Here is a 13,062-nt window from a genome sequence, read left to right on the forward strand (position 1 = left end):
CCCCCCGGTACACTTTCTGAAAAGTGTGTTCTGATTCCCAACTTCCTAAAAACCTTTCACCTTCACACTGCTGAGACCCTCTGACACCCCTTCTCGCAGCACGGAAAATCCTCACCTCTATTCCCTCAGCAAGTTGGCCATTAATATGGAGATGATTCAACTCCCCCAGTGCTACAAGTCATTTTCTTTCAGTGCTATGCTAACAATACCTGAATATTGTCTTTTCTTTTCCCATTTCTAGCCGGGGTTTTTAATCTACAGCCTGTGTCAGAGCCCACAGCAATAAAGGGCAGTGTTCCGTGTCATTTTATATTTCTAAAGCAATTATTCTGCATTAATAAAAAAAAAAAAAAAAAAAAAGAACACAGAAACCTTCAACTAAAAAGCTGACGCTGGAGCTACATATGAAATCATTTCCCATCACTTATCCGAATGCTCAACACAGAACAAGACGTTAACCTGCATTAAGGGAGGGTAAATATGAATGTTTTGGAGCCTAATTTGAGAGGAAATATTAATCTATAGGCCTCTGAACAGCAGGATGACGAGTTGTTCACCTTTACAGGACACAGCCCTGGTGCTTGGCTATTAGACATCCTGTGCTAAAACTCATAAACACTCAGCTTTCAGGGAGGTGCCTCACAAACAAGGACAATTTATGGCCTATTATCTTCAAAGACAAAAGGAATTATAATTTGAGGGATGACAAACACTGAAAGGACGTGATATGAATATGTAAACATTTTCACTGCTCTGTCTCCTTATTTCTCATCCTACTTAGTGTTTAAAAGCAACAACAAATCACCACCGCACTGAATGTCCCCCAGCTTGGAGCAACAATAACACAGACTTGAATAATTACGTTGTAACCAACCATAAATGTGCAATTTTAACTTTCAGCCACAGCTAATATTATATCTATCTGCACTGCTGTGTGGAGAACAGCTCACTACATTTTGTATGTATGTGTTTAAAGCTGAAACACCAGGAGAGTTCCAGCATAACACAGAGCACAGTGAGGAAAAAAAAAAAAGGAGCAGACTGCAATGCCACGCTGCTGCGTCTAGGGGATGCTAATCATCTGCTTCGTTATACAGATTAAATGCAGCAGCTACAGCGCACAAAACAACATCTGCTTCTCTTAACACAGAGCACACCTGAATGCGCACACGGGCATCACTGGAGCACACTTATACAAGAAAACAGGTGGATGTGGAGTCAAGGAACACACAGGTGCACGCACACGCGCACATTATAAAAACATCCAGATGCTCAGTTTTTTTTTTCCCCCCCTCAAATTATTTTCACAGGTTTTGTGTCAGTGTTTTACTGACAGCTTTGTAATCTAAAAAAGCTATACTGAAACTCATAACAGGGCCACACAGCACAGGTTTGGCGTGTGGTAAATAAACTATGAGGGAAAGCTAAATTTACTGTACGTTCTTTGTATCTGTAATGGGTGCTCGGCAGGTTTAAACTGGCTGCAGACGCACATTTCATTTACTGAGATCAACATTTGAGAAGTACAGTCATGATTATGGGCATGATGAAGTTGGAAAATACCACAAATCTTTGCACACAGCGGGTGTAAACACGGTGTGCAGCGTCTAATCGAAAGCTAACCCGCAACCTGCTCGTCACCTGTAATTGGTGCTCCACAAAACTATCAGTCAAAACACACTTAGCTTAAAAACAGTAACACGCAAATATCCCCAAATAGGCACACATTTACAAATGGTATTTAACAGGTGAATTTCATTTACCTGTTAATGGTCTGAATTAGCCAGGATTTTTCAAATTATGGATTTCAAAATGTCAGTGGAATACTATATATGTAAATCCCCCCCACTCCCCTCCCCCCTTTAATCATTTGTTTTTGTCTATTATGTGTCTGTCTGGTGTCTGGGATGTTACGGGGCCACAGTGTGGATGACCCAGGCTATAATTTGTCACTCTGCTTCCTCCAGCTCCTGTAAATCGAATAGAAGGAAAGGTATGAAAAGAAATTACTCATGGAGTTGAGATTCAGTGGTCTACCTTGCTTCTAATTCCAGAAATGAAAGACTATACATTAAATTAAGTCCAAGTTGTATTAAGAGGCCTTTGACTTTTGCTCTTTACACCTTCCTCTCTCCCCTGCATTGCCCCCCTCCTTGCTCGCGCCTTCCTGCATTCCCATACGTTCAGCTGCGGCACAAGTACACCACCTGCTTTAATGAAGGTAAGGATCCCGCTCCCATGCAGAAGCTCTTTAGCCCGTGCTGCTTCAGCTAGGTGAGGAGAGAGGGAAGAGGTTGATGGCTGCCTGTTTATACATATTTCATACCCAACATTAAAAATGACCCTTTGAATTTCTAATCACGGTGGATGATTCAGTCGCAGCTCCCGCCAACATAAACGTCAATGCCCACATATATTATACCTTTAGTATTCCACTTATAATTCCTCTTACAGTATTCTTTCAATCCGTGCATATGACAATTCACTGCACGCTGACAAAAAGTCGCACCATATATCGTGTGCGGCGTCGGAAGCATGTGACACATACAGTACATGTGTCTGAATTCCTTTACATGCACATATATGTATTATCTCCGAGATAAATAAAAGACTGAATAATGAAGGCATCTCTCAAGAGATGACATGTCGAATACATATGCATTTTACAAAGGCTTCTGGTGTACCTCTAAATGATTTTAATGAATACTGAGGAGCTGTGGAACAAGAAAGAGAAAATAAGATTGACAGTGGCTTTAAAAAAGAGGAAGCCTTTTTTCTGCATTCACTAATGCCGTCTGTCTGACAGTGACTGTCATTTGTAAAGGAACAATGTTGTGCTCTCTTCCAACAGCTACATGACAACGATGAGAAGAAAACACTTCAGTAGTTCTAATGATGGACCTTAGAAACCTCAGACAGTGGGAGACTGAGCACCTTTCGTCTAAATAACAGGTTGGCCAACATGCTCATGCGCCACATTTCAGCATACACACGAGCTGTGTAGCAACTGTACAATCACCAGCGCGAACAAATGCTCCTCTGTTTACCAAATGCATTGTGAGGTCTTCCTCGTTCTTTCGCTACATGATAGGTTTACTGCACCTGCTTGGAACGGGCATTGTATTCATCAATAACAAAAAAGTTGGAAGTACAAAAAAAAAAGAAAAAAAAAAGAAAGCCTTCCATTAAACTACAGCTGTCTACCTTTCGCTGACAACACAGCCTTGAACCCACCACCCCAACCTACCCACCCACCTTTTCACTGACATCAAACACAACCTCAGACCTGATTCCCTAATGCAATGCTATTTTTAACTAAGCGTTTCTAATAAGCTGCTGGGAAGCTGTAAATTTTTCATATGCAAGCACATATTTCCTTTGTGAAAACACAGAAACACACTTATTTGGTGATTAGCGACTGACAGAGGGGAGGAAAGGAACTGAATATGCTTGTATCAAATTGCATGCCTTTCAAAAAGGAGGAATCCTAATGCGAGGAGTCGTCTTCCTGTGCACCACAGGTATGAGTGAATTATTAATCGGCCAGCTCATTTTAATGCTTTTTAAAGTGCTTTATTTTGATGTGCTAAAACATACTTTTAGCCATATTCAGTCAGGCATGCATATCATTATTTCTTCCATCAAAGAAGAGTGTCGCCCTTTCAAAGAGCACAAACAACTCAGCCTCATTTAAAATAGAAGTTCGAATATCAAAGACATTTTACAAAGGCTGGGCTTCAAACACTGTGATGAAGTTTTTTTTTTCCCGCTGCACTTTATGAAAACTTAGGTATGCAAAAGGTCTGAATTGTTTTCCAGCTTTTAACCTGACTAGTGTAAATCAAAACATCCTGCAGTAACACAAGAAGTTAGACAAGTGAGAAGCATCTATCGAGGCCTGTTACTGCTCAGTGTCATCATTATCGGAAAAGTCTTCTATTGAATAAGACGCGTCTTAACTGCCAGTGTGGCTTTTCTAATACGGACATAAAATAAATCAAGTATAAGAAAAAAAAAAAGGGAAAATTTCATTTACACCATTACAAGAATCTAAATACAATCATACTATGCTTCACATAGTAAGACATGTGTTACAAAATGTGTGATTCTTTAACTTAGCTTCCCATTCTCTCCTTCTGTGCAAAACCTGCTTGTGCAGTTTTAGTACATACGTACATAAGTCATTATCATCATCAGACATTAGTTGAACTCGTTTTGCTGTTCTGATTTCACTGCTGTGACCTTTCACTGCAACATTCCTTCTCTTGAGATGAGGCTTTCCATACAGCTCTTAACAACACCGAAGTATTTAAGTTACAATCTGATGATAAACCATCTCACTGTGCAGTGCTCTCACGATCAAAACTGGCCCATCAAACACAGAAAACACCACCTCCATTCATCTGCAACATACTCAAATCTGAAACTTCCCCTAAAAATATCAGAACCTAAGATGTTTCCTAAAATGCTACAAGGAGTGCAGCTCATCCTCAGTGAGAGACTGTTGAGGCCTGAAACCCCTCCCCTTTACACTAAGCCCAACCCCCTTGTTTAGGAGTCACCAGACACACCTATCAATAAACAGGCCCCACAGATAAAACCCTCTTGATCTGATAAAGCTCGACCCAGGTGAGTGCTGTCTGTGCTCCTCTGTGTGTCCGGCAAAGTTGAGAAGGGTGCTGTGCTGCCACATGTGCGCATGTACACATGGCACAGCCCCTGCTCTTCACATCACCCATTGATCAAAGACAAAACATGGGTCACATGTCACCTCAGAGTATTCCCTAAATTGACAGTTTACTCTAACTGTGTCTGATGAGATTTAATGCATGGAAACATGCAGCAGGAAACAGCAGCATTTTAAAAATAGATGAAGGAGTTTTGAGAGAGTTTAGTTAAATGCTAAAGAAGGCTCTCTGTGTTTTGTTAAAATATGTTTAATTTAATTAGACAAAAGGCCTGTTGTCCAGCGCCATTCAACTGCATGGCCACGTGATCCCTGTGAATAGTATTCCCCAAATATGCTGTAAATATTGGCCTTACCTGTCCCTTTGGTGAGCTCCTTCTCCCCCCCACTTTCTCTGTCTTTGGTTTGGTCCTCCTGGTCTGTGGTGGTCTCACTAGCAGCCTCCACATCCTCGCTCAGCTCTCCTGAAGGGGGAGGGAGAACGGGATATGTAAATCACCACGCCATCAGAATTGGTGGAAGCACTTAAAGGGACGGCAGCGTTTTTTTCTATAGGAGCTTGCAACAATTACATTTGCTGACACACAGCTGCAAGGCTAGCAGACAAAGAGGGCAGAATCTGCTTTCTGCTTTTCTGCCCTGTGCTGTCCGATCATCACTGTGAAATTTATTCTGACTTTGAATTATAAAATCAGAGTTGGATGATAAGGTTGGGGGGAAAGCAAACAGCCATTCTTCTAATCCTTCTTCTTATTGTTGCCGTTATTATTGCTAGTCAGTATTGTCAAAACTAGGACACAGAGATGGTTTCCTCCATTTAATGTGGACATAAAAGTGTAGAAAAATCCACACATGTGGCCTCAAGTGGGCAGATGGAAAAATAATTGTGAGCAGTATCCTTCAAACGAAAGATTTGATATTAGACAAGCCCCTATTTTCTTTCTCTCTCTCTCTCTCCCTCTCTCTCACACACCACACACACACACACACACACACACACACACACACACACACACACACACACACACACACACACACACACACACACACACTTTACTGTCCCCTGCTGCAATGTGCTAGGTTACTTACCAATACAAACCTCATTTCACTTCTGCTATCCTACTATGGCAAAAAAAAAAAAAAGTCATAAATATTTAAAACTTTCAGAGCCACAATTCATTTTATTTTTATGCCAAGTCAAAGGCAGAAATCCCCTGTAACCACCTTAAAAGCCTCAGCTCGATATATCAGGCCATTTAGGAGCGTCGAAGTCCAAACAATGGATATCCAATAACGCCATTTGTAAGTAACACACAGAGGAAAAGATAGCAAAAACAGATAATAAAAAGGGCATCAATCTTGTTTATATCCCTCCAGTGCCCCCTGAACATCCCCTCTGCCTGTTAAGTTTGTTTAAAAGTAGAGGGACTTGCATGCAACAGCATTGATTTGACAACAGTAAACTAGGCCGCAGTCAATAGGTCCTATCAGTTATTACACAAGTCAGCTAATTCTCAGCAAATGTACTTAAATGCTCTTTTGAAAATGCCTTCATGCTTAGGTCTCTACTCTATGAGCTATTGATATATTGACAAAGCTACAACAGCTACAGAATATCCTGTTCAAGTATTCAGCCCTGCAGTCATCACACATCCAATCTTAGCTCACCACATGACTACACACAGCCAAAACCACTTTTATGACGTTACATTATGACTAACACTTGCCGTTTATCCTGTCAGTTGTGAAATATTGCACATGCTGTGTATACACACTGGCACATGTCACTATCACAGGTACACTTTGAACATCGCTACAGCTCTGAACCATATAATGGCTACTCTCACGATATCTCTGCTGATGACAGTTATTAAACAGAAATAAAATATTCAGGAGCATCTCAGCTTTTTTTTTCTTCTGCTGAATCTGTGAACAGAAGTGCCTTATGCAAATAAAAATAATGTTGCTAAATGAAAAATAGATTAAAGGGAAATTATTGTTTTGTTATTTGACATTTCATCCTGCACTGTGTATGCGTCTTTTCTCAGTGGCTTGAAAGAAAAAGTCTGGATGTTCAAACATATTTTGCATCTTTCCAATTATTTTATTTGCCTGAAGTTGGCTGAATGTCCGTTATGGCTGTAATTCCATGGAAAACAACTTTCTATGACTATCAGGGCCGGAGCAGTATCCTCAATTTCCTGCTGACTGATGTTGTAGGAAACAGCTGTCTGAGCAGAGTGATAGGTGCATGGATTTGTTGTTGCTGTTAAAAGCTAACCCTGTGATCCAATGATCCTGTTTTTAAATAAAGGTGTTTAAAAAGCGTGAAAAAAAAAAACAGGTTTAAGAGTTTTTTATATCCCATACATGAATACCATGTATCCTTTTATTTTTAACCATGTTTCTACTACGTTACCAAGGCAACCTACAAATTCAATCCGGTGCAGCCCATCACATGCCGGTGAGGCGGATCTTAAACATTCCCAGAAAACCAGAAATCTTGCCGCAGAGTCCCGAAATCCCATCTAACTCCTGCCTGCGCAAATCTCCACAACTGTGCGAGAATTAGAATACTGTACAGCTGCATAGGTGCTCAGATTACAAAATAATCCCCAGGTAAATTTTTTCACCTTTAAAAACGGGCCAAGGTGTCATTTCTTAGCTATGTGACACTTGTAGTGGGACTAATTCCCCACCTACACATTAACACACACTTTGTGCTTAAACATTACCGTGATAGGCAGGCAACATGTTAATGCTATTCAGCTTCCCTGTACCCACCCCCAACTTCCTGCACTACATGCACACGTGCGCTGATATATTTTTTTTTCCCCCCTTCATTTTTTCTATAGTTCTTTCTTCAGATGTTTAATCAACATATATGACACTTTGAGCACACACAACACGCAGCCCCATCCATAATTTATGCAGAAACGCAGACATTTAATTCCAGGAGCACCGGTACATCTTTAAGAGGCAAATGGCTTTGCCTATTTCTCGTCTCATCTACAACAGCAATACAGAATGATTAAAGCTAGGCCAACTATAATTAATGAAAGGTCACGAGTGGCCTAAGAGTAGGATGCAAATGGAAGAGACTCTAAAACTGAAGCCATAGATTAACTCTGAAAATAGATTAGGAGAAACACTCAAAGCTATGGCAGCAGGCCATTTCTAACCCAAATCTGAAACATGTAAAGGACAATAGCCTGAAGGCCGTCTTCTAATTAATTGTCTTCATTAACAATCCTAATACAATGATATGAAACAGTTCCATTAATCTAATCATGCAAGCTGAGTAAGCCCATTCCCGACACAGAGATTACACTCATCTGTTCTGAGCACATACGTATCAGCTTTGCTCTGCCAGTCACTCGGTGGGGACAGTTCATGGGCTCTCTGTCCCAGCAGCTCACACACAGACGCACACGCACACTCAGACACCCGTACACACCGTCTAAGCTCTCAGCGGTCTTCCCCGCTCGTGCTCCGCCACCGAGTGCAGAGGCTTAATCAGACCCATAGGTGTCACTCTATACAAGCTGGGAGAGAGCAACTTGCTCACGCACATTAATGAGGCGCAGGGGGGAGGGGGGGGAAGGGGCCGAGCAGCAACAGACAGAAACGCACGGAGAAGGGGAAAGGGAAGAAATATGTGGAGATGACAAAAGCAGATGCTATGCAAGAGCCGTCCAGTGAAGATGAGACACTGAAAATGGTAAGATTACCTTCAGATGAGAGAGAGCAGCCTTCCTTTCCCCTGAAGAGCAGTGATTACACTAATGCTAATCAGACTGACAAGCACAAACGGCCTAATAAATAATTGATGGTAACCACTGCACTTTCCAGTATTCCTTCCCAGACTGTAGAGAAGAGCAGCAGCAAGTAATAATAGTCACTCTAGATATCTTTCACTAGGTCAGGCTCCTCCTCCATCCTCGGCCTCAGCACAATATACTGCTGTGATGATAACTGCCTTTCTTAAAAGTACAGAATTCCGGTCCTACCTGAGCATGGCTCCAGTGTTCCTCTCACAGCAATGACAGGCTGCTCTTTTTTTTTTTGTTGCATATACAGTATCTCAGTCAACAACGCTGTCTTATCTGTCTCTCCTGGCTTTCGTAAGTCATGGAGAACCAGCGCGGGGGCTGAGCCGAGCTTCTCCCTCTCCCCGGCTCTCGAGCGCTGGGAGCGAGGGTTGAGCTCTGCCTCTCTCTGGGCTCTCGTGCTGGAGCTGCGAGTCCGTGCGCTCATTACTCTCATTATGATTATTGAGGCTGTTGTTATCATTTTAACCAGGTGTCACAGGGCCGCACTGTAAATCAGAGAGGTGTGCTTCCCCTGCTTTATGCAGGGCCGGACAGCTTCCTTTTCTTTAGCGCTGCACTGTCGGATAAAAAGCAATCTTATTTCACACTTCACAGACTCTATCTTTCTCCCCTACTACTTCTGTTAAAAATCCCCCTCCATCTCCCCCGTCATCCCTTGCACCCCTTACTCATATCAAAGTTGGCCTGACTCTGGACTAGAGGGCGCAAAATGAAAGTGACAGGAGGGTACCATGGGACAATGAGACACAGGACCCATGCTGAGGGCTTTCATGCATTGTCCGCTCCTCATATCAGCACCTCTGCGCCCCGTACGCGAGACCCCCTTTAAAAGCACAACACACAGGAAAACACTCCCACCCTTTGTAACCCCCCTCTCGACACACACTCACAGAAGGTCTCCCCTTACGTCCTCACAGGCTTCACCTCATAAAAACCACAACTGAGCAAAACATGCCCACAACCTTGGCAGGGACGAGGAGGGCTTTTGCTTATGAACAAGCAACGAACCAAAACACAGCAATATCAGTAGCTACGGTGCAACAAATGAATCTGGGATGAACATGGACACATCCTGTGGAGTGTAAAAACAACAACAAAAAAAAAAAATCACTAAAAGATTGACTAGTCAAATGCGTACATATGCAGACCAAACTAAAAATGGAACCTGTTACAATTAATTGTTTGCATTTAATTATCTCTAATATTTAAATGGAAAAAAAAGAGTCAATTTAACAGAATAGAAAGATGTCAGCAAATCCTCCAAACACTAGATGTGTCACATACACACAAAATAAAAGCAGAACTGTCTCTGCACTCTTGTTTTCGCACTCATGCTCTCACTCACTCTCTCCCACACACTTTCACATTTTGAAAGAGAAAGAAGAGCAAGCTACCTCAGCGCTGCTGGTCGGAGTTACGTGTTAGATTCCTGACCTGTCTACGGGGGGACTCGCTGGCCTCTCCCTGCTGGCCCTGCTGTGACCTCGGGATCTAAATGTGAATGAATACTTTGTGTCTCCAAGGGGCTGAGGGCAGGATGGTGGGGCGGTGGGGTGGGTGGGGGGCTTGGCAGAAGAGGAGGAGGTGCAGGAGATGGAGGAGGGGTACAAGGGGTAGGAGAGCTAATAACTAAAAAAAAAAAAAAAAAAAAAAAAACTTTAAGCAGCAAGTTAATCACAAACAGAAATGATAGCTCACACCGCCTTAGAACAATATCGCGGGAACCCCCTCCTCCAACGTCCCACCGCTCTCCTGGTGGCGCCCGTTCATCAAACCAGCCCATAAGTCCGCCACACAACACTTAATTTGATCCCACTTGCATTTCAAAGACACTGGCCATTTTAAAGGATGCTCGGTGTATTCAGGTCAAAGTGTTTTCAACTGTATTTTTTGACAGGAAAAGAGGATGCACAATAAAAAAAAAAAAGAGAGAGAGAGAGACTTTCACAGTTTTTCGTGCTCGCCATACTTTAGCAAATTAGGAACTGTTATTGAGCCCCGTGTAGCGTATTAAATATTTTCCCTAATGTGTTATCTCCTGGGAAATCATACTAATTAGAAATACTTCTCAATGATAATGGCATGTTTAGATACATTACAAATAAAGGGGATAAAGTGAGTGCTGCTCTAGTTCTTCTCTCTTTGTGTTTTACTTGAATGATGAAGGAGAGGAGGATCTAGGTTAATGTGGCTACACAGGGACTGAGCATTCAGGGACTGCTCACTCTTCTGCCCCATCTAACACACACACACACACACACGCACACACACCGCACTGAGTTCCTTGAATGCCCAAGATGACGGTTGCTAACTAACACGTATTATGTCCACAATGGAAGATGCAGGCTGTACTTTTCCCTGCTAGAACACTGGGCTAAAAGCTCGGATAGGGGGCAAAAGCATCACTGGGCCGTACTCTTCCATCTCCTCTGCCTGAGGGACATTGTCCTGCACAAAGAGTCACTCTGCCTCTCTGTTACTGCCACCCCCTGCCATGCATTTATGGTTATCGTCCTCCACTGCTGCCTGCCCTTAAATCAACCTCCTTTTATTAATGCATCTTTTTCCTCCAGCTCACACTACAATGCCTTCACCTATTTGCTGCTAGTCAAAGGGACCAAACAGAATTGGGGTGGGTGGACAGGGTGTGGGGGTGGCTGAAGGGGTGACTGGAGAGAGAGAGAGGGAGAGAGAAAGGAAAAAAAAAAAAAAAAGCATCACCGCTGTCATGAAGGGCAATCACATCAACTCTGAAATATTCACCAGTGGCTTGGAAAATGCGATGGTACAGTTATGACAGGCGAACAGGCGACTCCCCCCACTCTAGCCCACAGTCCCCCGCCCCTCTCTCCATCAGGGCGGAAGCATGGCGGACACTCTGAATATGTATAACCCGGAAAATGTATTGATTTTTCATTTGGCAAAAAGGGACACAAAAATCACATAACCTGAAACTGTCACAGCTCTTTTGTTCATAGCTCATCTCTCCTGATGTTTGGCTTTTGCCACAAACCCTCTTTAATTACCAGGTACAGTGAGCTTCAGAGCCTTTCTCCACAGAGACACAGCCACATACAGCCTGCTGGGCTTAACAAGACAGCCCACATCTATTATATATGACATACACCCAGCAGCTTTTGTTTCATATCTGACTAATAAGCGCACTGAGTAGGACTATACCCGCAGTTTGTTTTGTTATTATACACAAGGTACAGCGCAAAAAAAAGTCCTCTTGAAGAAAACCTTCAAAATTAAATAAAAAAAAAATAAAAAGAAGTATGGCGTGCCATATTAAAAATAGCTCTTTAGTATTAAAAGCTCACGCCTGATAGTCCTGGCATTTGATGATGCGCTTTTCTGAAGCACTTCTGCTTAGCGTGAAATTCTGTTATCGATCCGAGTTTTCCCAGGTAACAGGGAGGTGCTTGTATGTTTGTCCGAGTGCGCACACGTGTGCATGTGTGTGTCCATTAACAGGTACTTATCTGTTTATCTCTCCTTTTAGGCACTGCAGACCAGTACAGTGGACTGTCTGAAAAAGATCTCTGTCTGTCGATTTATTGAATGCACCATTTGCATATCTTTGTAGTGCTTCCATCTGCCTGTGGACTGTTCTGTGGAGGTATTAGCTCAGAAAATCAATGTTGCCATGGCTGGATGTATGTAGCCCCTACCTCGGCGCGTGTTAGGAGTCCGGCTTGCAGCTCCCACATGGGTCCTATTTACATGAGTCCTGCCGGCAGAGGCTTTCCTGCCAGTTCTTCAATCTTTATAAACTTAAAGTACACAAACACATTTCTCAGAATTCCCCTCCAGAGCGGGCTGGTTTGCCATCCTCCTCCTCTATGGTCATTCCATCTCCCTGTCTCCATCCACAGCCCTGGGCTCAACCGTATGTTTGTTTATGAAAGCGTACGCAGAGATAAAACAGAATCTGACAAGGTTATGAATACCAATTTTGCTAATCAATTTTATTTAAAATATACAATATAGGGTATCATTGATGCGTGTTTGCTCTCAAAGGTTTACCAGCCCGCTAAGTTCAGATGTTTTGGGATAGTTGAGAGGAGAGGTGGAGGATGGTGTGCTGGTGTTTTATCTTATTTATTTAATACACTTATTTTTATTTATTACATCATACAGCTCTGCAGATATAAATGGAGACAGTGTGTGTGGGGGGACCTTACTATGGATATATATTTCTGGTAGAGACTGCAGTGGATACGCTGGGCAACTTTTGTTCTAACAACCATCCGGCTGGTTGCTCATAGCTAATTGCTAAAGAAATCCAATGATTACACAACGCAGGCACTTTAAAACATCCATGAGAGTGCTACCACTTATTGAAAAAAAAGCTCTCGCTACCTCCATCCATTCAGTTTCTAATACAAATCAAACATAGGGAGCTTTCTTTCACCATTTGTCTTTCTTTCTGTTCGTCTTTGCATAGCCCATCCATTACTTTCACATGAAATATGAAAAGGCAATATCCTCTCTGTGTTTGTACTGAAGCGTAATGCGATTGTGTTGTCATTTATAGGA

General features: G+C 42.5%; 1 protein-coding gene across 6 annotated transcripts in view; it reads right to left on the reverse strand.

The window, feature by feature from the left end:
* zfhx3b (zinc finger homeobox 3b) overlaps nucleotides 1–13,062 on the reverse strand; it is a 316,707-nt gene that overhangs the window by 20,563 nt on the left and 283,082 nt on the right. For 5 of the 6 annotated variants that reach the window (XM_047580259.1, XM_047580258.1, XM_047580260.1 and 2 more), the window contains one exon: nucleotides 5,044–5,151. The exons of the other annotated variant lie outside the window; for it this stretch is intronic. In XM_047580259.1, the coding sequence (XP_047436215.1) occupies nucleotides 5,044–5,151 (108 nt within the window). The remainder of the gene's footprint in view (nucleotides 1–5,043; nucleotides 5,152–13,062) is intronic. 6 annotated transcript variants of the gene reach the window in all.

Source organism: Mugil cephalus, chromosome 3 (assembly GCF_022458985.1).
Source record: "Mugil cephalus isolate CIBA_MC_2020 chromosome 3, CIBA_Mcephalus_1.1, whole genome shotgun sequence".
NCBI lineage: Eukaryota > Metazoa > Chordata > Actinopteri > Mugiliformes > Mugilidae > Mugil > Mugil cephalus.